Raw genomic sequence first — 27,258 nt, forward strand, 5'->3', positions numbered from 1 at the left:
TCGGACTCCTCACTGGGCCAGTCCGGCGCTGGGTGCCGGAGCCCCGCGCAACTCCCGCGGCTCCCTCACCGGGGATCCCTTCTCCCCAGAGTTTGCGAGCAACTTTCCCCTCCGTCCGCGGCGCTGCGGTGGCTCGGAGACCGTGGCCGCCGCAGGTTGCTCCGCTCCCCGAACCTCGGCTCGGCGCTCGCGTAGGTCGCTTCCTCTCCGGCTGCACCCTGGGGGTCCCCGACCTCGAGGCTGAGGGCGAGATGCCTCTGGGACACATCATGAGGCTGGATCTGGAGAAAATCGCCCTGGAGTACATCGTGCCTTGTCTGCACGAGATCGGCTTCTGCTACCTGGACAACTTCCTGGGCGAGGTGGTGGGCGACTGCGTCCTGGAGCGCGTGAAACAGCTGCATTACAACGGGGTCCTGCGCGACGGCCAGCTGGCCGGGCCGCGTGCTGGCGTCTCCAAGCGGCACCTGCGAGGCGACCAGATCACGTGGATCGGGGGCAACGAGGAGGGCTGCGAGGCCATCAGCTTCCTCTTGTCTCTCATCGACCGGCTGGTCCTGTACTGCGGGAGCCGGCTGGGCAAATACTACGTCAAGGAGAGGTCCAAGGTAGGACTCGCAAGGGAGCGGGAGGCGTTCGGGGTCAGTTGTATGCTGGGCTGCAGCGAACTTTGGTTTTTAATTAACAAATCGGCTTGGATTCTCTCTCCACCCTACAACTCCACTGCTCACCCCAACCCTACCCCGCTCAACTCCTCTGAGTAAAAGCCCTTGTTAAAGGGGGCGCAGGTGTATGGTGATGGCCTTCTGTGACTTTGAAAGAATGCTCTGGTTGGTGATACAAGCCGAAGAACTGTAACTTCTGGTCCCATTTTAAGACAGGGGGATTGTCAAAGATCCAAAGAAGGAAAGGATGTTAGAAACACGGTGTGTGATCTGAGACACATATGTATTCAGGATGTCGAGTGCCTGCTTTAGCCACCTAATAATGCCCTTCACTGTGGTCAGAAGGGATTCCTACAAGAGCAGTCTTAATTCTGGAGTCAAGTGTGACTTTGCACTGGGGCAGTTGGTCTGTAGAGCTTGGCAGGGGTGGGTAGGAAGCGTTTGACCTGTGAAAGATGAAACCCCTCTTCACTTCTGAGTGCTGCCCTTGACCTCTTTCTTACTTGGGACACTGTTAGACCATCTACTTGACAAAATTGTCTTCTGATGCACACCTTCCTTTTCTTAAGCATTTGTGACCACTCACAGTAACCAACTAAGTGCTTATGAAAGAGTAGTCAAGTACTTCTGGATAGAAACATTGTTTTTCTTTACCCGGCCAGAAATGATTCTTTGGGTGGTTGGTAATTTATTTTGGAAACGTTTGCGGGTAGATCAGCAGAAATATGGGGACATATAGGTGCCATTATGTCGGCACATGTCCATTACTTTGGGATAGTCTTGCTAATAAGTTAAGTCATTCTTCATAGTCCAGCCACTTTTCTAGTGGCAGTTTTGAGTAAGTTGCCCTTGTATTGTGGTCTGGTTAAGGGGAACCCAGGAAGATGGAAAACTTTTAGTGAAAAACAGCGAGGCGGAGTGCACTTGAGTGTGAGGGACGATGAACATCCAGCTGTGTACCATTCTTAGACAATAAGTGTTACGCTTCCTCAGTGTAAAAAGTGATCTTGTGATAGAGTACTGTTAATTTCTCTAACAAACTGAAGGGAGCACTCTTAGAGAAAGGCAAACAGGAAAGACTGGAAGTGTGTAGCAGTGAAGGGGTCGAGATGGGTGTACGGAGTGGGGAGCTGCAGATTGCTGTACACCTTAAAGCCATGAAGACATGGGTAGAATGTCTGAAAGCATCCTTTCGGGCAGACAGACAGTAAGTCTTAGAAGAGAATGTTGCTTTCTAAATTTTACTTCGATTTGGGAAAAGTTCAGAGTTACTGGGCTGCTTAGAATGATGGCAAAGTATTCCTTCCTTTGGTGCCGGATGAGAAAGTCATTTGTCTTTAGATCAGTTTTGTTTTTGTGCCAGTGACCTTGTTTGTCTGGGGGGGCGGGGAGTGGAGGGTCATCCCCAGGGTGGCTGGGGCACTTGTGGCTTCAACCTGGAAGAGCAAATGGCTTATCAGGTTTTAAAAGTTTCTTCTAAATGCAGGGGTTGGGACCCCCTCCCCCGCCGCCCCCTCCTCAGCATTCTAGGAACAGATTTTGCTCCGAGGGAGGTCCACATTAATTGGTAGAATGAGGTCACTAAAATACTTGAAAGTTAAATATTTTTATTTAGTTTTGACTTAATGCACGGGGGTAGGGTTTCAGTATGGAATTTAACTGAAATGGAATGAAAAGCACTGTGTAAATCAGGGTAAGGAAAAAGAAAGAGCTCCAGATAGGATTCTGTAATTATGGGTTATCTTCTGGACGGAATAATAACTTTTTGACTGAGTTGATAAGAGAAGATTCATCTTGTCCACTGAAGAGACATCTGCTTATTCCCAGATTTCAGCTGTACTTTGGCTACTTTGGCATAAGGCACTTCATTTTTGCCCTTTAGAAAACTCACCTCTAGACTGGAACATTCCTGGCCAATTAGAACCAAATGCAAACCAAGCCTCAGCAAATGATTTGTATAAGAAGAGCAAAACAAAGCAAAAAGTTTAATTTGCTTGAATAAAGGAATCTGTGGCCTCAGGTCTCTCATTTGACGGTCATTATTAAAGCACTGTGGGAACACACTGCATTTCTATATGATCTCGATTACTGTAACTTTACCCTAACATTTTTTCCTTCATTACCTTTTCTCCCTCCTTCATGTTGTGCTGCTTCCCAGAGCAGTGATACAGATGGATCCAGTTTCTAGCTTCATCCTATAAGCAAGTTTTCAGTAAAAACTAAATTTTGCGAAGGCAGAATTTGTACCTATATTTTGAACTTACTGGGAACCTTTTATTGAGGAAAATTTCAAATACATACAAATGTAGAGAAGCTATATGAGATCCCATCCCAGCTTCAACAATTGCTGGTGTATGCATTTAGTTAGACCAATTGTTTTTGAGGTACTTTACATTTCTTGAGGTTATGCTTATGAATGCATACACCCTAATTAAAAAATTGTTAGTGTTTTTGCTGGACTTTTAAAGGTCACTGAATAATGTCATAATGCTGTATTATCTCAAGGAGGGAATAGCAAATAAACTGGGAATGAACAAGAAAATGTACTGGACCTAAAATCAAAATAGTGGAAGAATACGGAAAGAAATACTAGGCTGTCTATTTCCCTGCAAAAAGTTATTGTTGGCCAGAATTTGTCTACCTGGTTTTCCTTGGAAGAAAAGTTCAGGGCGCTAAAGACCCTTGGGGAAGAGGTTTGCTATAATGTACAGCAGTATGGCGCCCCCTAACTTCAAGCATGATCATTTCTTTCAGCAAAGGCGTTCTTATCTGTTACTCCCTTGGGGGAAGTTTAGACTTGATCCAAGATAAATACGGGTTATAATTCGCTGCTTTTTCTTTGGCTGCCTAGATCTTGTAAATGGCTGTTTTCCAGTGAACGTGTAATTTATAGAACCAAAAGTCCCTCTGCTTAAAGCATTTCACTGTAGACTCACCAGTGAGTAATTCTAATAATAATATGAATACTTTCTATTGAACGATTTACTCTGTCTGGCTCGGCATTAAGCACTACCTTCTTAATCTTCCAAATCACAATCTTAGCACATTAAAGCCTGAATAATTTTCCCAAAGTCTCAAAGTTGGTGACAAGCAGTTTATGAGAGGGGTAAGAGCTTAGGCTTGAAATTAACTCCAAACTTTGTGGCCTTGGGTAAGTTGCTTAGGTTTCAACAAGTGTAAATAATGCCTTAGACAAAGCTGTGGGGGGAAGGAACATTAAATACAGTAACATACACAACAAGGTGTTAGCAGAATCCTGAGCCTTTGTCAGTGTTTTAAGGCTTTAAATGAGATGTGAGAGTGTGACCTGGATCTCTCTCTCAAGAATCTGTGTTCTTAACTTTGCTGTTTGTCATCCTTTTATGTACTCAGCAGGTGTTTATGGGATGTTCCTTCTATGGAGTGATGTGCAGGAATTGGAGGTACAGTGGTGAGCAAGCTTCTGTTCACACGTATTTTTGACTTGTAGGATCCTCTAGTTCACATTTGATTAAGTCTCAAGTTTTATTAAAAAAAGAAGAAACCTCCACTGAGTGAAACGAGTCCACTGAGTATATGTGATGAGTTAATGGAGTCTGTGCCAGGGTTTCCCTGTTGTTATTTTTTAGGAAAGTCTGTATTAACCGGGTTGGCTGTTAGGGTCTCTGACCCGAGTGGCTATGGACCCCTGTATGCAAACACACAGATGGGTTCTTTCCTGGCAACAATGCAGAAGAGTGATGAAATGGCACAACATTTATGAATAAAACAAAGTGGGTGGCAAGGTGGTAGGTTTATTTCTCTACTCTTGAGCAATAATAGTTTTGGCTGCGTCTTCTCATGTGATGTCAGGAATTCCATTCCTAGTCACAAGCTGCTTTTTGCAGAGATGGGGTAGATTGTGAAGATCAGGATATCTCTCAGGATGCACGAGCAAGAAATGTAGTCAGTGCTCTCAGAAAACTGGAAGCCATCACCTAGAAAGTCCTTTATATACAGGCTAGCTGCTGTATTCCTTCTTTGAACTTTATGACCTCTGGTTTTGCTTCTTTGCTTATGTTCTTTATTTCTTCCCCTCTTTTGTTCCAATCCAGCTTTTGCTGATATTTCACATACATAGCTCAAGATGGCTGCCCCATAATGGCCACTTCAGGATGAGCAGAGGTTTGAGTAACATTCCGGAATCCCTATTTTCCTTACCTATGAAAAAACCTGATTGTCTACCTTGGCTCAGGGGCCCTAGCAGGGTGGTTAGGGGTGGTGAGATGCAGGAGAATAATATTGTCACAAATGTGGTTGTCAGAGTCCATGAGAGGTGTGGTTCTAGGAGAACAGTTTGTGGACTGGACATTTATACATAGTGTCTCTGCAATGAAAATCTTAAAACTGTGTGTGGATAAGGTATTTTAGGGAGGGGACACTAAGGTTCAAACACTGAACATCTTTCTGTAAAGATGTAAGGCATTGCTATAAAAGGTTTTATATTAAAAATAGCTTAGCTCCTGGAGGAAGGAAATGACTCCAAGGAAATAATTTATGGAATACAGCCCTAGAGACAGGGAAGCAAGTCTCTCCACTGGGTCACTTTGCGTGGTGTTCATTGTCTATTTTGTTGAATGACATTTGGGAACAAAGAAGGAAGAGTGAGGGGCATGTGTGTGGGTTTAATTTATATTTCTTTTGTTTGATTTTTGTGCTGGCTATTCAATGACAACCTTATCTGCTTGTAGAGAAGCCAGAAAGCATGGGTATCAATTTAACTTATCTATTCATAAATCCTTAAATGCCTTCACTGTAGTAGACCTGCACATGGGTGGGGCAAGGAAGGAGGAAAGTACAAAGCCACCCCAGGAAGGAAGCTGAAAGGTGGATATGGGGCAAGAGTTACCATCTTCATTTTCTTTTTTCTAGTTGGAAGGCCCACTTTTACACTCACTCATCATTGCTTTTCTTTGGGCTGTCTCTAATTTCTTAATTATCCCAAATGAAGTGGCCAGTGTAAGTGACCTGACTATTCAGAGCTTTAATAATATGATTCTTTTTTTAGAGCTAGAGAGGTGTCAGAAGAAATCGCATCTATCTAATTCCTCACTCAGCAGTTAAGTTCTTCTGTTTAGCCCAGAAACACTGTGAACAGGTCCGTGACGAGGGCCTGGCGCATGTGCTGGCCTGAGGACAGGTGCCTCTAGAGAAAGCTACAATGGCTGCAGTTGCTTCATGAGTCAGGTAGACTGTGGCTCAGGGTGGGTGGGTGAATTCAGCTGCAGGGGCATTTTATTTGGGAAATGTAAATACGATTCGAATGAAATTACATGAACACCCTCAGGTGGAACTATGTGGTTTATTTCTGTATTTGGCTCTTGGATGTCAGGAATTAGCCCTCCCCCACTGGGAAGGGATCCCAGGGGTGCTGCACCACTAAACTACATCCCCCCTCCTTTTTGTGTGTGGCAAAGTCTTACTAAGTTGCCAAGGCAGGGTTAGGGTTTGTGATCCTCTTGCCTCAGCCTACCTCATTGCTGGGAGTATAGACATTCGCTACCATACTGGATTTACTTTCCTGATTTTACCCAGCTTCAGCAAAATTGGTAATTCTTTCTTAATTTCTGACTCTGGCTAGAAATCCTTCCAATTTTGTAAATAACAAACAGCCTGTCCTCTTCCAGCCTTCTCCTTGGAACACACCATGTGTGGAAGATGCCTCTGACTCTGGCGAGGCTCGAAGTTGGAGCTCTAGAGCCCTGCCTGCAGTGAGCACCACCCCCTGAGGTGCATCTCCAAGCCCCTCGCCTCCTGTGTACCACAGGATGAAGCCCAGAAGGCTGCTTTCCTATGGCTCCCATTTGTTCAGCTTGGCAGGGGCTCTGCTCTTGTCTCTACTTTGTGCCCCAAGTGACATTTTGACTTGTGGCCATTTGAAGACCGAGGAGTAGTTTATAGGTTAGCAGTATGGACAAGGGTATTAATTTTTGGTTAATTATTACAGCAACAGACTTGATAATTCTTTTGTAATAGTACTTTGTAGCTGTTAACTGATACTATTTTAAGAAACAAGTGTCACTTTTCTCTGGTGTTTGTCAAATGCACATGTTCTGACAGTAATGATAGCTCAGATGTATTCTGCTGGGCATCTGCCAGGGGTGCCCAGCGGGTAGCTGAATCCAGAGGCACTGGAATTGTAAATACAACAGACAGATCATTTTATGATGCCAGACTAAGGAATTCAGCTTTGGCAGATTGCCAAGAGCCATTGATTTGGCTCAGATTCAGAGCTATGTGTCTGTTTGCCAAGCAGGATTAGCTGGCTTGGTTAATATACATAGAATTTGTACCTTCTTTCTCTCAATTATTTCTATCTTAAACTAGTAGGATGCTTACTTTAATCTTGCATCTTTTTTCTATATTGATTTGTGGGTAAATTTCTGTTCTTGATGAGCTGGTAGTAACTCCTTTTTTTTTCACTCTAACCTAATCCTAACCCAGCCTCACAGACCCATGGCTTTGCTGTTGTATAATGCAGGCCTTCAGATATCATATTGGATTTACTTGGTACCTAATGGCTCAATGTCTTCTCTGTTCAGAACATTATCAATACCCCCTTCATAAGTGAAGTCTGGTTTTGGTTCTTTAGAAGGTACAGTGATCAGCATTGTTCAAACTCTGGAATAAATATGTCTTCTAGTAAACATATTTTCCTTCCAAACTGAGGGTCAAAATAACAACTATTGCCATAGAAAAAGAATCCCAAAATACACAGACCCAAAGAATATGACGGTCTTGATTATTTTCCAGTGGGAAGAAGACAAAATGAGAAATTTAATTCTAAGGTCAGTACCATCTATTTTTGGTTACAATAGGAGGATTTGAAATTGTTTTGAAGTTTTCAGGGTAATACTCTTCCATTTGAGCATGGCTTAGAAGCGTAGTAAAGATACATTGTGCTGACAGTTTATACAACTTTTGGAACTTGCTCGTACTTGCCAGACTGGAAACAGATGCCGCCTTTGGCCCCCCATCCCCAACTCTCCTCCCACTCTTCTTATCCATCGAGTAGTCTAGAATCTAGATCTAGTCTAGCCAAACCTGAGAGACTCTTACTCAGAAATCTCAATACCCTGCATACAGTTGGTGGGTCTTTATTTCTTTTTCTTTCTGGATGGCTTCTTTCATATTCATATTATTTTGTGGTGTGAGTGTTTGTATCGGATCAACAAAACCCTTTTTAAACATCAAGTCTTAAATACTCAGGCAGGAATGTGCATTATTATCAGTCAAAACTGGCTTATTATGCTTTTGTTTTGTTTTTCAGGTTTACTGTGATACTGCAAATTTTGTCTCTTTCAACCTAAGTTTTCCCTTTCCTAGTAGAAATACTTCAGGAAGGAAGCTTTTGAAAGAGACTTCCTTGAACCACAGATCACCTGCCTTTGGTTCTCATTCCCCCCGGGAACCTTCGTTAGATGGTTCTGCTAGAGCATAGTCCAGACCCACTCTAATCACGCAGCCTCCACTGTTCGAAATGAAACACACCCCAACCACGCTCTTTCCCCATTCTCTACTGACAGCGCTGTAAACTTCCTGGTGAAGCCTTGAAGGCTTTCCGCCTCTGACCTTCCTGGGCTTAGTCTCCCATTGAGTGCACGCCTCCCTTCCCTTCTGGTCTCTGCAATGCTAAGCGAGGGATTTGCGGGCACAGGGAGCTCCTTGTTGTCGTCTCCTCACAATCCATCACCAGCGCCTCTGGTGACTCCCCCTTGAAGTCTTTCCTTGTGTTCCTGGGACTCCGTGGGAGGCTCAGGCTAGGCTGTCTCAGTACATTTATTTGGCTGCTTACTCTGTTCCCCATGGACTTAGAAATTCCTTTAGTTCTGAGCCTGTTGTGTCTTTCATACACGTTTAATGCCTAGAATGGTCCCTTACAAGTCATCCTTGCTTTCTACCTTAATTTCATCTTCAGAAGGAACTTCCATTTCAGTGGATGCCAGAGTGTTAAAAAGCTATAAATATTTTGCTCAAGAGTTTGCAGCATGTCCCTAATCTGATGCCAGAGTGTTTAAATATTTCAACAAGCTATGGGAGACCACCTCAAAGGAGACCCTTAGCTTTGTAAGATTTTTCCCTCGGTTCCAAAGTTCGGTGCTTCACCCTAGAAATGCTACAGTCACACCTGGACCCTGGAACTCACGCACGCAGATCTGGCTCAGAGAAGCAGAGAATCCCAGGACTGGGAGACTGAGAACTCAGGTTCTGGTTTGAGCTCAGCTCCTGCAAGGGCTAACTCAGCCCTCAACTTCTACTTCTTTATGGATGAGTTAGATATTGACTTTTATATTTTAACTTAAATTTGGTCAGTACATACTAATAGGCAGTAGGACGGACATTTGACATTTTATTTCATCTCACTGAGATCTTGGCCAAGTCAGTTCTATGAGCTAGCCTCCTTCCTTCTTTTCTTTTCCTTCCTTCTTCCCTCCCTCCCTCCCTCCCTCCTTTTCTCCCTTCCTTCCATGCATCCATCCATGCATCCATCCAGTTGATCCCAGGGCTTTTGCACGGAGCTACATCTCTGGTCATTTTATTTTTAATTTTTGTATAGGGTTTTGCTAAGGTATTAAGTCAGAGTCACTTTCAATAGTCATGACTCAGCCTCCCAGAGTGCTGGCACTGCAGACATGCACCACCATGCCTGGCCCCACTTTTTTCATTTATAACAGGGAGAATAATATATCTGCTTCCAGGGCTGTAAGGAATTAAATAAAAATTGAGAGTAAATGTCCATCTGAGAAGGAAGACAGTTGCTTGCAGTGTCTTGTATTTGATTCCTGGAGAGAAGAAACTTATCTAATCTAGAGTCAGACCCTGGCACTAACATGACAGCCATCCTCAGAAGCAAAGCCCCACACAGAACATTGAGTCTAGAAAGTGACAATGCAATGTTTCCTGCCATCCTTGGGAATGATACTTGTAAACCTGTGCCAAAACTGCCCAGGAATTTCTCTCTTTTCCTGCTCTGTCTACCCATTTTCAGTTCCCCAAATTAACTAGTGCAGCTGACTAGATTTCTTTGACCTTTTATCATTCAGGGTGAAGCATTGCATAAAAATTCTTGGTTTTGGTACAAAATAGTTACGGTTCTCAGATGTTCTTCAGTTGGCAGCACCACCGTGAGCGGGGAACATGCTGTGAATGCAGATTCTTGCACTTCTCTCCAAAACTACTGAGTCAGAAATGTACATGTTCTGCAGGCGATTCTCATAATGCTAACCTTCAAGCATTAAAGGGCCTAAGTAAGTGTGGTGGTGTATTTTCTTACAGTTGCTCTGTTAGCAAGAAAGCCAGTATTTAGTTGATCAGATCTGAGTTTACTCATTGCTAAAACTAAAAAATACAGGTCTTTTTAGCTCATTTGTGAGGTTTTTTTTTTTTTTTTTTAAAGAAAAACTGTATGTTAAATACACACATATAACTTTTCTATTTATATCAATAAACAGTTTTCTACAGCTATACCATCGGGATGAACTTTGGAACTGATTCCCTCCTATTGTGGGGAATCAAGGGGAAACAAATCTTTTCCAATGACTTCAGGTTATTGCTCGTTTACAAGTCTTCCAAGGAGTGTGAGCTGAAGGCCTGGGGAAAAATAGAGAATCATAGTGACTTTGGGGGAGCACAAATTGGAAAATAATGTCTGACAAGTAGATGATTCCATCACCAGCACCTATTATGTTCTGTGAGTGCCACAAGGGGCCTAAAGTGGCCTCTGGTCCTCCAGGACAAGATGGCTGTCCCTAGGAGGCCAGAGAAGGATGCGGTATGGGACTCTGGGGAAAACTTGGCAAAGGAATTGAATTCAACTTGATTGGACTCAGAGGTGTGATTAGGTGTAACTGAGTGAGTGGCTGCCATTTGCCTTTTCCTCTTGGGTACAGAGGGCTTTGATTTTCCATCTCAGGGTGAAGTTGTATTTGCTAAGTCAGGAGAATTACCTAAGAATCCTTTCCTTTGTTGTTTATCTTGGAGTTGAAGGAAGACAATTTTATTTCTGGTGCCTCTGAAAATAAGAGCGCCTGTTTTCAGATATCACTTTTTCTCCTGGTGCTTCGAAAGCAGTGTTTCATGGTGGAAAGACCATGGATTTGGAAGCCTGGCTCACTCTGGCTGTCATACTTTTGCTTCTGGATCTGTTTCCACACTTGTAAAAGTGGGACTTATGCCTATCTGTGAGCAGCATGGGCAATTGAATTAACTGTGTCCTTACCCTCAAAACTCAGACACTCCTTTATTTTTGATCTGCTTTCATTCCTCAAAATAGTTTAGACATTTCTCTTGAAAGAGCCTTCTACTGTCTGCCCTTCTAACAGGTCTTCTGGGTTTCAGCACTCTAAATAGTCCGTCTGTATCTGGTGAATTCTAATTAACGTGACTGTGGAAAGTTCTGTGTCCCATGAATTCAAATGACTGTAGGAGTAGTAGAGTTCAGCCATCTCCTAAGTGAGATTTGTGCCTGAGTAGGGACAATTGTTTTCATCCCTGGGATTTATCAGGTGCTTGCTCTTTTCTTTCAAGGGAACATACACTTTTTCTTTCATTTTACATTTTCTATGCACTGGACATTTATTATCTGCTTTTGAAACAAGTCTGAAAGCCACATCTTGTGCTGACCTGACCTAATGAAGGAAGGTGCTAGAGATGGTGCCAGTGTGCTTCCACAGAACCTAAGGCAGGAAAGAGCAGTCCAGCTGTAGATTGGCCGTGGGACACAGTGGAGACTGTTGACTTACAGCAGCCAGTGTGGGGCCCTATCTGCTTAGTCAGTACCAGTCCTGGTTTTCTGATTGGTGGAGCAGAAGTTGGATATTGCTGGATGGACTATCCCAGGCAAGGACATCCGGTACCCTAGTATTTTGCTCTGGGATTCAGGGTCAGTTTCCATTGCCTGTGGCTCTTATTAAAATTCTCCCTTAGAGTTTTTAATTCCCAGTTGTAAGCACACTCATTTTTTCATGTTTGTAGTTTTTTTGTCTTTTTGTGCGTTTTATTATTTTCTACCATATAGAATCAGTGAATCAAATATAGTTGGTCCTCCATATCTCCAGGTTCAACCAATTATGGATTGAAAATATTTTTTAAAAATTTGGTCTGTACTGAACAGATATAGACCTTTTTAGTTATTATTCCCTAAGCATTACAGTATAATAACTGTTTACATAGCATTTACACTGTGTTAGGCATTGCAAGTAATCTGAAAATGGTGTAAAGTATACAGGGTGATACATTTAGGTTGATGCAAATACTAGGTCACTTTATCTAAAGAAATTTGAGCCTTTTGGGGTTTTGGTAGCAAGTGGGAGACCTAGAACCAATTCCACGTGGATACTAAGGAAAAATTATTCTTAAATTAGAACTGAAGATCTTAGTTCCCTCAAATATAAGATGAGGGGAAATTGGTTAATGTTAGATGCTAGAATGCTTTGTTGGTGAAGCATGATGTGATAATTTAGGTCTCATGCTTTTCAGCCAAACCAAACTGGTTTCAAAAGGCAAAAAGCCAACCTTGTGCCATCATTTCCTCACCTGTAAGACGGAGAAAATGTTCCCTCTGGATGGGGTCATTATGAAGTGAATAAAGTGGTATTTGTGAAGCACATGGGACACTGTCAGGTTCATAGAACTAATGGTACAAGTGTTTGCTCAATAAATAACTAGGCTGCTCAATCCCACAGGTTCTGATACTCCAGTATCTTGCTGTGTGTTGTTCATTCCTTTCATTTAGCAGACATATTTTTCCAGGTGCCGAAATACAAATGTAAGCTTTCTCTTGTCTAAAGAATACTGTTTCAAGGCATTTCTCATGGTTGGTAACTATATTTTAAATCTATTATCCATTAATAAACTCTTGTCTTACCAATTGTATTTAAGTGTCATGGATTCCTTCAAGTATCTGTGGATTAACTCCAGATGAAGATGTGAAGAGACCTGTATCTAATTTCCCACAATCCTGCAGTTGCAACATTCCTTTTCTGTAATTATGCTCAAAGCCTTCAGACAGCTATAGGTGAAGTTTTATTTTTCTGATAAGGCTGTTTTCTCACATCAAAGGGAGTTAAATGTTGTGAGCTCCTCCCCATATTGCCTTAAAAGATTGCACATGGATTCTTTTCTGTATAAATGCAGTAACTTCTAGGGCCAGGGTTCACAACTTCCAGTGAGAACTTGAGAGCAGTGTGGCTCTGGAACTGGCTGCTACTCACCTTCCATGGGACCAGGAAATTAAATGAGAATCGTGAAAGTGCCCCATGGATCCATGGCCTCTCAGGATGTGGCGGCTGTTAGTATTTGGTGAAAGACATCAGGAAGGATGTGGTTATATGCCTGTTTTATTTAACATCCTCAACCCTGGGCTTGACTAGCTCTCACAGATTTTGTAATTGCAAGGAAGCCCCTGTTGACAGCGTTTCTCTGGTGACTGGGGTAGTGATGGGGGAGGAGTGCAGGGCTCCCTGGGCCGTCTCTCCTCAGGCTGCCGGGCGGTGTGCTCGGGTGTGGGCTGGCTGCCACCCTCACGAAGCGCACGTAGCCCTGTCACTCAGCCGTCACCCGGCTGGCGCAGAGCCAGGCCTCCACGGGAAGGGCGGCTTTCCCAACTCAGCAGCCTGTACTGATATGTCCATGTCGCTGGGCCTGTTTACTGTGCCTAATTGCAGGGCTCGGGCTGAATCCTCTCCAAGGAGAGGAATTAGCTGCAACTGAGAAAGGAATGACAACAGTCTTTAAAATGCCAGGTCTCGGGGAGTTTCGGTGGCTTCTTCAGGGAGTGTAATTTACTCAGAAGTTCATGCATGAAGTACAGGACCGCCTGGAATGGAATCCTGACCTACTATAGTTAGACTTTACAGGCCTGTGTACCTCCTGTAGTTTTGGGCAGACTCTGTATATGCGCGTGTGTTGGGTGTGTGTGTGCATGTGCGTGACTATTTCCCTAGGGAGGAAATATTTATTGTAAGAGTCTCAAGGGGCCATACTAACCCGGTAGATTTGCCGTCATGACCCATAGCAACTAAACCGGAAGGTTCCAGAATCTGGGCAATTGATAATGCTTGGTTGCAAGATCCCAAACATGGCGCCAAGTTCATTTGAGGACAGGTTTTAAAGTAGAGAAGGTAAATTCTCTATCCTTCCCAGGCACACTGCTCTGTGAAGCCTAAGCTCCGTTTTGCTGAAGCTACTAAGAGTCAGTTGAAACTTCTCACTTTTTATTTGCAGAAGCACTGAAGTTCCTGCGTTATTATACAGTTCAGGTGTAAGGGCAGGATGATTGTTGTTCTATATTGGGAGGTGAGGTTAATGGGTTTGTAGGTCCAGGGAATGGAATTACTTTTAGTGTGGATTTAGGGCAAATGAGGAAGGTAGGGTAGTTTTCATTGTGGAAATAGTAGAAAATATTTCATGAATAACTTGGGGTTTATTGACTAGATTACCAACCTGACAGATATTTAACCGGCTGGCGTTCTCAGTCTTTGCATTTATCTGATCAAATGCTAAAAACTTTGGGAAGGGAGATGTGATAGGCCCAGTTCATGTTTTGTCTACCAAAAGCAGATTTCCTATTTCTTTCTTGTTTTATACTATCAGTCTCTAACTAGAGAGAAGGAAGTAGCTAGGCTTAACCAGCAAGATAGATAACAAGCAAGATGTGGAGATAACTAATAGTAGCTTGAGCTAAGTATCCTACTTTTATGTCTAGAATACATTATTTACAGCTCTTCTCTCTCTCTCTCTCTCTCTCTCTCTCTCTCTCTCTGTGTGTGTGTGTGTGTGTGTGTGTATTTCCAGGGATGAACCCAGGGCCTCTGCATCCTCAGCCCTTTTTACTGTTCATTTTGAGACAGGGTCTTAAGTCTCTTAAGTTGCCCAGGCTGGGTTCAAACTTGTAATCCTCCTATCTCAGCCTTTCAGAATGCTGGGATAACAAGTATGCACCATCATTACTGGTCTACAATTTATTTCTTTGTCCTGGTGTAGGTAAAGTTAGAATGAATGTATAAAAAGCTTGCATATACAAGGGCATGGTGGCACACGCCTATAATTCCAGCACTTGGGAGGCTGAAGCAAGGGGATCACCATGAGTTTGATGCCAGCCTGAACTACACAGTGTAAAAAAATCAAAACAAAACAAATTGCATAAATTAGTGGTGTTTCATCATCACATGCAGACTTGCTTTTTTGTTCAGTTTCATATAATGGGTAGGAACAACTGGCAAAAAGTGTGAACTTTGTGTTGGTGACATTTTCTTGAGCCTTGGGGAGAGCTTTGCATAGTTGCCATCATTTTATAAAAAGGCCTTGTGAGCGTCATACTGTGGGAATTTAATCAAAGTAACAAGAGTGGATCCCACAAGGTATCCTTGAGGATCACAAACCCCCAAACTATGAAGGTGACAGAAGGATGAAGTCATGACTCCAGTCATCTTTTCATACCTTCTGCATTTAATCTGCAAAGAAGTTTTGAAGCTCTCTTGATCTTTGTCAGAGCCAAATGTAAAAAAAAAAATGCAATTTGACATTTGGGGTTAATTTGTGTGGTTATTCTTACTCTGGCATTTCTACGGGATGCTTACGGATGCATGTAACAGTTTGGATACTTAAAGATTTCTTTTTTTTTTCTTTTTTAAAATAAGAGACTTTTGATTTTAGAGCTGCTGCTAGCACATATAATGCCTATGTTCCAGTCTGTTACTGGCCTTCTATGGCTTGATTGATGGATTATCGCATGGGACCCCTATTTCAGCTGGCGCCTTTCTGAATGCAGGAAAAAAGGTGTGCGACCATGGGCTGCCCCGCTCACTGTGCACATTCAGTGTGTGTGTTAAAATATATGCTGAACACAACTAGCTAGAAAAATGACCCTGAAGTATAGCCTTCAGCTCCTCTACCCACAGACGAGTGAAAACATTGGCAAGTCTGTCACCTAGGCCGTTGCCACTTGAATATAAATGAGATCTATTTCCAGCTAGAAAACTTTTGCTTTCTCTACTGTGATGAGTTGCTTGGCTGTTTTTCCAAGTTAAAGAAGGTGCAGAGTTGCCTGTGCTTCTCCTGAACTCTTTCACATGCACTGTTCTGTATTCATGCTCTATGATGCAGCGAGGAGTTCTGGGTTGCTATTGCTCTGTCCCTGGTGGACATGGAGGAGTGCTCGAGGAGGGAGGTATGGAGGAGGGTAGGATGTGGATGGGAATTACAGAATTAGCTTTGTCTTTGACTGGATATCTGAGCCTGATGGAGAGAAGATGGGAAAGTCCCCACTTGTGGCTTGGGCGCTATCTCAGAGAAGCTTGATTTCTTGGGAGTCCACAGACAATAAGTGATCTTAAGTCACAGCCTGATGTATTTCTTTGTGGCCCTGATTATAAAGTTGGGACCAAGAATATTGAGGAGTGTTTACATAAACATAGGATTGCTTGCTGGTCTCATAAAATCTGAGGCCCCTCATTGCACATAACAGCAAGCAAATTCTCTAATGTTGGTGGCATAGTGCACCCTTCAAAGTCCTACTACACATGTATCTGATTGGCTTTGATCATGTGTGCTATAGGCAAGGCTTAAAAGCTACTTAGTTTGTCAGCCCTGAATTTGCAACTACAAAGAATTTAAGTAGAATTGGATCTGTGGAGGAAAGACATTCTGCAGCCCCAGATAAGGTGACAAAGGTGCAATCATCAACCTTATGAACAGCTTACCATTTGTTACATATACACTTAGCTGGGCCTTGTGCTAAGCATTTTGTGTGGATTAATCCTTCAGTTTTATGAGCCCATTTTTACAGATGAGCAAACTGAGGTGTAAATAGATTTAGTTTATGTTATCCTATGCTCAGGCTACATTCTATTCAAAACATGCCTGTACAAGATCATTCTTAATTCAAAACAAATCCTTAAAAAGCTGGCTGTTATTTCTTTTTAGCAGCTAGAGGGATCTAGCCTTTGTTAGGAAATCAGATTCTAGTTTAAAGGTCATTCAATCAGGTAGCTTTGAAGTTATTCTACTGACCAATTCTTAAACAATGGATTTTCATTTATTGCAAATTTTGCAAAGTGAAGTAATTAATATTTTAATTTACTGAGTTAAAATTTGCATAAATGTCACTTTACTGAACTTGTTCAAGGTCAAGTCATACAGTGAATCTGATTCCACTCAGGAGCAGTGTAAAATATGCTTTCACAAACACCACGATATAACATTTTTTTCCTTTTTTGGTGGGCCTGGGGCTCAAACACAGGACCTTCTATGTATGCTAGGTGAGTGCTCTAGCACTGGTTACATGCCCAGTTCCTGGTATGATTTATTAGGAAAGTAGCAAGTCTAAGCAGAGAGTGGATGTACCCTTTTTCCACCTGTGGGTCTGAAAAATGATCACCATTGCTGAATGGACAGTAAAGGTTGCTGATACCAATCTTGAGAAATGGCTTGTACATACATACAATCAAGCTGTAGTTGGTTGCATTCAGGAACATTTTGTTTAGGCATTGGAATGAAAATCCTAGACTTTTATTTTTCAACTTTACCTTTGGACTTGGTGAGATACAGTCTTTTTATGCAGTCAGCTCACTGACAGCTCTAACAGAATCACTGTTTTCTATCCCACCAGTGACTTTTGGGGAGAAGATTTTGATACTTGGATTTGACTGTTGCTATTCTGTATGTCGGTGTATATTTCAAACACTACACACATTTCCTGATTGAATGCAGCTGCATAGGTAGGTCCAGAGCACATAGCTCTGGTCTAGAGCCAGCCCCGGAACACCTGGTTAGCTCTTCCTCTCATTTCCTGTGGCTGCAGAGCTATGGAGAGACCTCTGGGGAGAGGGAAGGGGGTAAGGAGAGGGAATGGCGATGCACAGGTGCCATGTGGATCCATCCACATGTCCAAGAATAGAACAATAGGACTACATTATATGCGCTAGTGTAGGTGACACTGATGTGTTATTAAACTTATGTAAATTTCACATATTAATTCAGTCCGCAAGTTTTAGTAAATGAAAAGCCTGTAATAAAGAAGACATCTTCCTAATATGTGTCATTGTTATTACTTGGCATGTTTGTTGCATAAATACTCCATCTCTGCTCTTTTAACAATAAAGCAGTGGAGTATTTTCTTCCATTAAACACTCTAGAACCCTTCCTAGGCCTGATGAGGCTTAGATAGCAACTCCGTTGAAATGATCGGTTTCCTGAGTTTGTTACTGCCCCGTGCACAATTGGCACAAAAGTGAATGGCTGGTGGTTTATTAAGTGAGGTTTGCTTCTCAGTGGATCCTTAGCCTCGTAATTTCAGACCTTGTTAAAGATCAGCAAACAGTTGGGAATGTGCCCAAGCCAAGACCCATATCCTGTGGTGTTCATTCAGAAAACTCACTGATGCCATTGGCTGGTGTAGTTTCAACAGGCCCACTGAGGCTCGCAATGATTTCCTTCCGTTGTTTTAAACTTGCTGCATGTGGCTTCTGCAAGAAGGAGGGTGAATGTTAAGAAAAACGATCTCTTCCTTTCTCTTAAACAACCAGATACTTTGCTTACATTGTCCTTTAGAATTGTGCTAGTTCTTTATCTGTTTTATACAAGCAGCAATTACTAGAGGATGTCCTTTTATGAAGTTTTTTTTTTTTTTTTTTAGTATTGTAGTCTAAGATGAATTCTGAGGCAAATAAGTAGTTTGGAATGCCCCAAAGAACCCATTTCTTTTCTGTGGCTGATGCTGAGATGAACTCTTAGGTCTTCTTGGGTGTTGGAGGCCATGAAACTTATTTCCTCTTTATAAGGAAGAAACTGAGCCTAGAATCACACAGTTAGTTGTAGAGTTGTAGAGTATAGACAGCAGGTATCCAGTCCATGATCTTTTCCACAGAGTAGAGCTACTTAAGAATATGACATTAGAGTGCTGATGGGAATTTTTCTTTTCAGACACCAATGCTGGGAGGAGGCTGAGATGGTGGGGAATCCAGCTAGTAGTTTGTGGCCTGAGTGACTTTCATTACTGGCATAGTAGTGACTCTTATAAAGCTAGCTGCTTCTGGGGATGTAGTAGGTAATTACCTACTCATTACAGGTGACTTCATTTATCTCATCATTTCTTATAGTAGTAGCTCCATCATTTCTGTCTGCTCCCAATCCCCTTTTCCCAAGCCATGCTCTGCTTATTGGTACCACTGGCTTTTAAAACTTCATTGTAGTTATCTCAAAATTCTACCTTCAGAAGTATGTATGCTACATTTTAAGAAATGACATTGCAATGACAATTTCAAGGTAGGGTATGGGTATTGTTAGGTGCATGGGGATATAAAATGTTGAGAGACATGATTAATGACAAAAAATTATGATTACTATAAAGCCAGGTTACTATTCCACCTTATTCTAGTAGCATGATGTCTAGTTCTATGCTTTCAGGCTACTGTTGGGAGTGATAACAGCTACATTAAGGCTGATTCATTGAACTGTTAGTGCATTAGTTTGGGACTGTACCCAACTAGTCATTTTAGCAATGAAGCAATTCTGTCATTCATCAAGAAATAGTATAACATGGATTCCCATGTTTATGCGTAAAGGTAGATTCTTTGTTAATGGCAGAAAGAACTGTTGATCTAGGTAGGATGTGAACTGACTTTTCAGAGAAAGAGCCATTCACCAATTTATTGATTTATTCATCACATTTTCAGTAGACACCTTCTATGAGTCAGGCACTGTCCTAGGTGCTAGGAATACATCCATGAGCAGATCAGGCAAAACATTCCCTGCCCTCATTTGATGTTACCAATTCCAGTACCTTCTTTGGACATATAGAATCCCTACAAAATATTTTAAAAATATAGCCATGTCCTATAAAAAGAAAAAAAAGCTTTTTGTATTTTGCCTTTTTTCCTATTTTCTGTTACAATTTTCCCATGGGTCAATTAGATGTTTGTTATTGTCTAATCATAATTATCAAATATTAATTTTCAGTGAGACTTTTAAAATGGTTGTCTGTTTTATTCTGCTACCTGGTTGACACAGGTAGCAGTTGGACAAAGGAAGAGAACTTCATATTACATTTGACTTACTAAATATCAAGCAGGAGGAAGATAAGCATTAAGGAACACCTATGAGATACCTGTGTAGCTTTTTCCCTGAAAGGGACCTCCCTGTTTTGTCTGTGCTGTCACATTACAGCATAACTTCTGATTGACTCTTCTCTCTCCCTTCTGCCCTGTGTGTTTTTTTGAGTAAGCCTGACCTTTCCTTCCTTTGTGATTGCATCTGTCTCTTTGTAAACAAGACAGCATGATTCCACAATTCGGGCATGTCTAAATAGGCATCATCCCTAAGCTCTATACCTAGTGATTCTGATTTTGTGCTTCTAGGATAGAAACCCAGTACACTAACTGCTTTTCCAAAAGGCGTATTGTTTTGTTTTGTTTTGTTTTTTTTTTGGTTTTTCTTTTGTTTTTTCCAAAAGGCGTATTGAAGAAAGATATTTGGTGTGGTGGCACAAGCCTGTCATTTCAGCACTCTGGGAGGCTGAGGCAGGGGGATCACAAGTTTGCTCAGCCTGGCCAACTCAGTGACTTAACAAGACCCTATCTCAAAAAATAAAAAAAGTCTTGGGGATTTAGCTTAGTGCAAAGGTCTTGGGTTTGGTCTTCAGTATTGCTTAAAAAAGACAAAGAAAGGCAGAGCATCTTAGTACTTTAAGAAAGACTGTCTAAAATGTTCTAGAACTATAGTAATATTGAACCACTCTCCCCTGGACTGAATCACAGGGGATGACCTGCCTGTAAATCTTAACTTATATAAATCTTGTTTTAAGAGGCTGAATTTATGTACTGTACATGTAATTAAGAAGCCAGCAGGTGCATAAATGTCCCGTAACACCCCAAAAGACTTATTTCTCTGTTCCGCAGTAAGAGGTGAAGATTGTCTTAGCTTTGTTAACTGGCCTTTTTGGCATTTCTCTGTAGGCAATGGTGGCCTGCTACCCAGGAAATGGAGCAGGTTATGTTCGCCATGTGGACAACCCCAATGGTGACGGCCGCTGCATCACCTGCATCTACTATCTGAACAAGAACTGGGATGCCAAGGTACTTTGGAATAATGAGGGTGTATATGGGATTATGTCATGTAAGGTGCAAATGAGGTAGCCTGAGAGTTCAGAAATAAAGACTGTGTAATTTCCCACTAGGAAAAGAATTCAGATAACCTAGGGGAGAGTTTTGAGTTCTTAATAGCCTTGCTTCCCATGAATGAATCTTTTCTATTTCTGTTTTATATTTTCCCTCCCACTTGCCTATAGAATTAGTAGTAAAGATGATAAGATAAAAAATAATGGATATGAAGTTAATTTAGAGGTGGGTAGGTAGAGTGATTATTAGGGTGTGTGGTGGGAGTGATTGATGAAGGGGAGGTAATTTGATATTAGGATTAAGAATTAGTTTTTTAAGCCTAATTCAGAGCCAATATGACTGTCAGTGCAGAATAGGACATACATGTCTCCCTTCCAGCAACAACATTAAGAGAATGCCATAAAAATAGAACTGTAGGATATAAAGCCATCTCCCAGAAAGATTTCCCACACAGACCTCTTTCTCAGGGTGATATGTCTCATTGGTGGCTGCTTGCCATGGCTTACTATGGTTTGTGAATGCCAAGGGCTTTGTGGCTTATTTTTGTATTATAGAGTATATAGATAGAGATACAAAGTCTGGTTCCACACTAATAAACATTTGTCTGTGCTTTGTATGCTCTCTGAAAGTTAAGAATGATTTAGGAGTCTGGGAAGTCAGAGAACTTTTCAAGCTTATTTGGCTTTTGAACCTTCTGCATCTCCATTTCCTGTTCATTAGGGCAGACTCGGGCTGTCATAAAGCAATGATATTTTATCTGGGGTCAGAAAATGAGACCTGGGAAACCAGTGAATCAGTGGAAAGGCTTATCTCTTGTTTGGTAACATGACTAGAATACACCCATTAGTTCTCTTTCAAAATCCTTAGGGGCGCTATAATGGGCAAAGTTATCAGGTCAATAACAGTAAGTTGCAAAGTATGAAATCAACAAATATTTGAGTGCCTTCTAGTGTCAAGCATTGAACTGTGGGGAAATATTGATGTGTGAGGCCTGAATTTGACCCAGAATTTGGTTATTCTAGTAGGACAGATTGGGTATATTTGTGAAAAAAAAAAAAAGTAGCTCAAGGGAGTCATAAAAGGTACAGATAAGGTGGTCTGAGAGTTTAAAAAAGAGAGCATATAACATTCAACTACCAAGGTCAGATACGAGTGAGTGTTCAGAAGAAAGCTATAAATTTTAATTGAAGGGGAAATTATATATGGTGAGTATTGTAGGAAGCTGTTAATATTAAGCAGAACCGCATAAAATTGCTAGTTTCTTTTTTTAGATCAAAACCAAAAATTGGCAACTCTGTACAATGCAATCTAATAGTACTCTTTTGTGTCCGTGGCTTCATGATTGTGGGAATGGGAAGGCTTTGACAGATGGAAGAAAGAGATATCTCTAGTTAAGTTTGAAAGAGAATTGGGTACAAAATATGAGAGGGAAGTAAAGATTTGGAGGTAAAGCCCACTTGGAGTGGAGGTTACAAGGTGGTATTGTTTCCAGCTGAGGCCAAAGTATCCTTGTTGACAAACTATATGTGAAGCTAGGAAATAACCTACTTTCTTTGTGGTTCTCAGTTGCATGGTGGAGTCCTGCGGATATTTCCAGAAGGGAAGTCATTCATTGCAGATGTGGAGCCCATTTTTGACAGACTGTTGTTCTTCTGGTCAGATCGCAGGAACCCACATGAAGTGCAGCCTTCCTATGCAACCAGGTAATAGCATGGGTCACGATTCCTCTTTGGGAGCTTGTTGTACAAACCCCAATTCCCAGAGAACCCTAAACTCATGTCCTGTGTATACAGGGGGCTGATCACACCCTGAAGATGACAGGTAACTTGTTTGGAGTGACAAATAAAGGGGACACTTTGGATATTTTGGTTTGTAAATCTAACTTCAGTTTGAAATAATTATTAACAAATTATTTTCTGTGAAGTGAGCATATTGAGTTGGAGATTTCTCAGCGTTTTTTTTCCCCTTCTTTCTACCCCTCTTCTAAAAAAAGTCTGACATGAAGCTACCTCTAGAGAAGGCTAGCTATCACATACCAGGAATTCTCTGTGGTTTCTTTCAGATGAATTAATAAGTTGCCAGTTGCAAGCAGATAAAGAACTCTGAGAAAAAAACGAGTAATTTATCTGATTCCTTTTTCTTATTTACCTGTCTTAGTTATTTTTATTGTTGCTGGAACAAAATATCTGACACTCAAAGCTAAAGGAAGGAAGGTGTATTTTGGGGCACAGTTTGTAGAGGTTTCAGTCCGTAATCGGCTGGCTCCAAGGCAGGGTGGCATGGCAGAGGGGTGTAGCAGAGCAGAAGTCAACCAGTAGCAACAATAAGCACCAAGCAATGAGAGGTGACCATAGCACTTTCTGTCCCTTGTATCTTACCCTGCACTTAGGGTGGCTAGCACTCACACCCTTAATCCTTGCATCAATCCTAGAACCATGTCCTTGATCCCAGCAGCACAAACCCTGGCTCCAGCCACCTCCAAAAAACCCCCACCTATGACCACATGAAGCTTTGAGGGGACATCTAGATACAAGCCATAACCTTACCCTTTCATTAGCTTAGTACTGGCTTGGGCTGGTTGTATCCAGGACTTAATAATTAGATATTAAAAAAAATGTTTTTTAAAACATAGATATGAAGATTTTTCAGAGTAACTTAGTGTTACTTAATATTAAGTAATATTAAGGAGTTCTTGATAAAAATATTAACTTCTTGTTCTGCCTCTTATTTGCCTTTGTATTATGGCCCAAGCTCTAAATCAGGCGGTACCGGAGTAATGCAGCATACAACTTGTACTGGGTATAGCACTTGAGGGCCAAGGGAATGAGCTTTGGTAGGATGATCATTAAACCTTAACAAACCTAATTTGATTAAACCTCACATGTATCCCCCTTCAAAAGTCACCCATCTGAGCCCCAGAGTTAAATATTAAATGCCAAACTGCAATGTGCTCTCGATGAACAGGTAACTAGATTTAACACTGCGGTTTGCTTGTGGCTTGCTTTATGGGGCACAACAGTGAGACCCTGTGGCAGAATTCTTGGGTTATTTCCTAGTCCCACAGTGAATGATTTCACAGAAGAAACATTGGCAAATGTTGATGGAAAGCCTTTGGGGGAGGGGGATCAAGTGCTATAGAAGTCATTATGGCTATAATAATTATCAAAGGGAACTTTTAAAAAACACCAGCATGAAGTGGCCCCTCTTCCAGTCTGTCCCTTGGATGAGATACAGCAGATTAATTGGAATACAGTAGAAAGCTTGAGGGCATCATTATCATCGCATCTTTACTTCCATACCCAAAACTAAAGAAAGCAATCCAAGAGTTTTAATCGTTCTGTAATGGACATAAGTTATTCTTCAAATGTCATCTCCTTTTCTCTGTTGTCTCCCTACCACCTTGAGTCTCAGTCTTTAGGAGGGTGACTCCCTTTCTGTCTTTTCCCTGTTCACTACTTTGACTTGTTGCATTATCTGTTAGATCACTTGTCCTCCCTGCTAGAGCCCAAAGTTCTTGGGGAAGCTCTGTGGAAGGGATCATTTAAATTCTCAGTACCCAGAATGATGCCTGACACATACTTGGAAATCCTCTTGTGCTTTATTACATTTTAAATAGAATTGAAGCCAGAGAAATCAATTTTAAATTAAAATTGGGAATGCACTTCTGATCACTGGTAAAATTTTAAACATTGGTTTTATAAATGACTTTTTGGGAAGCTTAGAGTAAACTTGGTTTTTCTTTTCATACTCATCTCTTCTTATACCTGCTTATCTTTCACAGGTATGCCATGACTGTTTGGTACTTTGATGCTGAAGAAAGGGCGGAAGCCAAGAAGAAATTTAGGAATTTAACTAGTATGTATCTGATATTTTGCGTGATTTTTTTATGAAGTTAATCCATGACTTTACATATTTTATAATATACTGCTTAGTCTCAGTTGTGGCTTAGTGCCATGGGTCATGACATCTGGATGGGCTTAATCTTTTTTTGTTTGTCTGTTTTTTTTGTTTTTTATTTTTTTTCTGGTACTGGGAATTGAACTCACGACCTTGTGCTTGCCAGGCAGGCGCTGTGCCACTCAGCTAATTTAATCTTAACACCTTGGCCTAAGCACCCTTAGAAAAATCAGAAAAAACATGAAGAGCATCCCCTCTGTATACCTTCCAATTATATGATGGTTTTGAATAGATGGAAAGAATTACCTATGATCATTAGTGTTAACTAGTCACATATTACGTTAAATTTTGTTCATGATTTTGGAACATTACAAAGAAAATATAAAGAATTGGCTATAATTTATTATATTGGTATGGGACTGTGAGTCTCAATTTAAAAGCAGGGCTTATGCAAGGTTGTATCAGTCTGAAAAACAGATATAACACAAGATACACAACTATGTAAGAATTTACAAGAGTGGCTTACAATGGCCACCCATAGAGTTGGATGTGGAAAAGTGCATAGGGTCTGTCTGCATCCTGGAGACCCAAGGATCCAGTTGAAAGTCTGGAGTTCACTGCGGTGTCCTATGCAAGTCCATATCAGGAGACCAGTGGGTCTGCAGTAGAAGGCTGAAGAGTCTACACCGGAAGGATCTGCGCCAAAAGCTGAAGAATCTGCACTGGAAGCCAGGAGATTATGTCCAAGGTGAAGGTGAAGACTGGAGCGCCTGTGAAGAAACAGAAGCAGATCTGTCCTTCTTCATTTCCTCTTTATACTATTCAGGCGAGGAGCCACCCTACAGTGGGGTCTTCTACACCCTAAGTGTGTGGAATTGCTGAGATGATTTAGTTGAGGGACTCTTACACAAGTTGACACAATCAGTTAACCATCACAAATATAAACTGAATATGACTTAATTCCATTCCTGTTCTTTCCAACCAGTATGGTAAGGCAGCATTTCCCAAAACATACTGTACTAAAACACTCATCCTGCCGAATTGGCTTATAAAAAGGTAAATTTCTGGCCCCCAAAATGTTGGGAATACTACATACTGTATCTTTCTCTTGAACAGTAACAGTGCTCATTAGCATATTAAACTAAGGCTCTAAGAGGTCTTGCAGAAGCTGCTGCAGATGTAGCTCATTGGTTGAGCACTCTTCCAGCATATGCAGGGTCCTGGATATAATCTCCAGCACTGCAAAAAAAAAAAAAAAAAAAAAAAAATTCTTGCAATGAAGAAATGTCTGTAACATTGCCTAGCCCATGACCCATGTGGACTGTACACCTAATCAAGCACCAAAGAGGACACTTTTATGACTCTCCATCAGGAGGCTTAATTTGCTTTATAAAATGAGAAATGTATACTGGATATTTGTGACATAAAATTCACCAGATTTGACTCTCAATCTTCTTTATTCTCTTTTCTGTTCTCACTCAGGGAAAACTGAATCTGCCCTCACTGAAGACTGAATGTGCTCTGAAATCCGCTGGCCTCCTTCATTTTGGTATCAGCTGAATTCTCCGTAAGAGTTGAGATCCAAAGATGGCCTCTTCAGTGACCATAGGTTATTCCCTACTGCTCGCATCATTTGCATCCCTGTCTTGTGTGTGGTACTTCTTGTTTTCTTGCCAGGACCGCATTGACCTCCAGACACTCTCTTTGCCAGACATGAACTCACTTGATAACTCCAGAAATGCCTGCAGACATCCTCGCTGGTCAGCGGTTTAAGGATAGATTTGGTGATGTTGGCTATCAAAGCAAGAGCCTGGGAGCGCAGAAGTGAATCTTACTTGCACTTTATGTATTCTTCCTGATTTGAAAGGAGGAGGTTTGCAAAGAAAAGCAAAAATTGGTGACAGAGGCATCATCGAAGCCTGAACAGTAGAAAACTGAAATTTTTGTCATCTGAACAATTTCCAGATGTTGTTAATCCTGGGCTGTTGGGGTTTCTGGAGAATTACCACAACCTAATGACATGATTACCTCCAGCAAGGGCTGCTGTCAGAGTGATCAAGTTGTAAGTGTCCCATGGGGTGGACACTCCTTTTTCCCTTCCCACCACCACTTGGACTTTCAGCCTCAGCCCTGTTTTGCTGAAAATGATTTTCTAATTGAGGATGACACCACCACTTATTCTTTATGTTCACTTTTTCCTGGGAGACTCTAATTACTCCGAGGCTAAAACTAGATATTAGTTGTTTTGGTTGCTTTGTTGGAATTCGAATTTAAATCAAAGGACAGGAAACTACCTGATAGTTTAGCATCAGGCGCCAGTGACAGTGTGGAAAAATCCAGGTGTGCTGATATGCAATAAAAGAGCGTACCATGAAAGATTGAGAGGGAAGATGGAAGTTGTAAATGCGGGTTTTCCCATTTTTTTCAGTATTCCTTTTTAACGAGCTCACCTTTCCTTAACATCAACAACAACAAAATAGGGTGCTATGTTTTAAAAAGGAAATGGAAATAAAAAAAATTATCAAAGTTGTTTGACTTCTGCATTGTTTGTCCCTACCAGATTG

The 27,258-nt window shown here is 41.5% G+C and overlaps 1 protein-coding gene across 1 annotated transcript; it reads left to right on the forward strand.

The window, feature by feature from the left end:
* On the forward strand, positions 1-27,224 carry Egln3 (egl-9 family hypoxia-inducible factor 3). The gene is made up of 5 exons (XM_005376943.2): positions 1-608; positions 20,636-20,755; positions 22,364-22,500; positions 24,579-24,652; positions 26,177-27,224. Exons 1-5 carry the CDS (start codon positions 252-254, stop codon positions 26,206-26,208), a joined length of 720 nt encoding a protein of 239 aa, XP_005377000.1. The 5' UTR covers positions 1-251; the 3' UTR covers positions 26,209-27,224.
* Positions 27,225-27,258: the final 34 nt, after the last annotated feature.

This window comes from Chinchilla lanigera, unplaced genomic scaffold (assembly GCF_000276665.1).
Source record: "Chinchilla lanigera isolate Chin_1 unplaced genomic scaffold, ChiLan1.0 scaffold00008, whole genome shotgun sequence".
NCBI classification, from domain to species: domain Eukaryota; kingdom Metazoa; phylum Chordata; class Mammalia; order Rodentia; family Chinchillidae; genus Chinchilla; species Chinchilla lanigera.

Excerpts from the sequence above, each read along its gene's own strand:
- Egln3 (XM_005376943.2), top strand. The coding sequence starts at position 252 with ATGCCTCTGGGACACATCATGAGGCTGGATCTGGAGAAAATCGCCCTG. Across the intron at positions 609-20,635 it reads ACGTCAAGGAGAGGTCCAAG|GCAATGGTGGCCTGCTACCC; the intron begins GTAGGACTCGCA and ends ATTTCTCTGTAG. Across the intron at positions 24,653-26,176 it reads GAAATTTAGGAATTTAACTA|GGAAAACTGAATCTGCCCTC; the intron begins GTATGTATCTGA and ends GTTCTCACTCAG.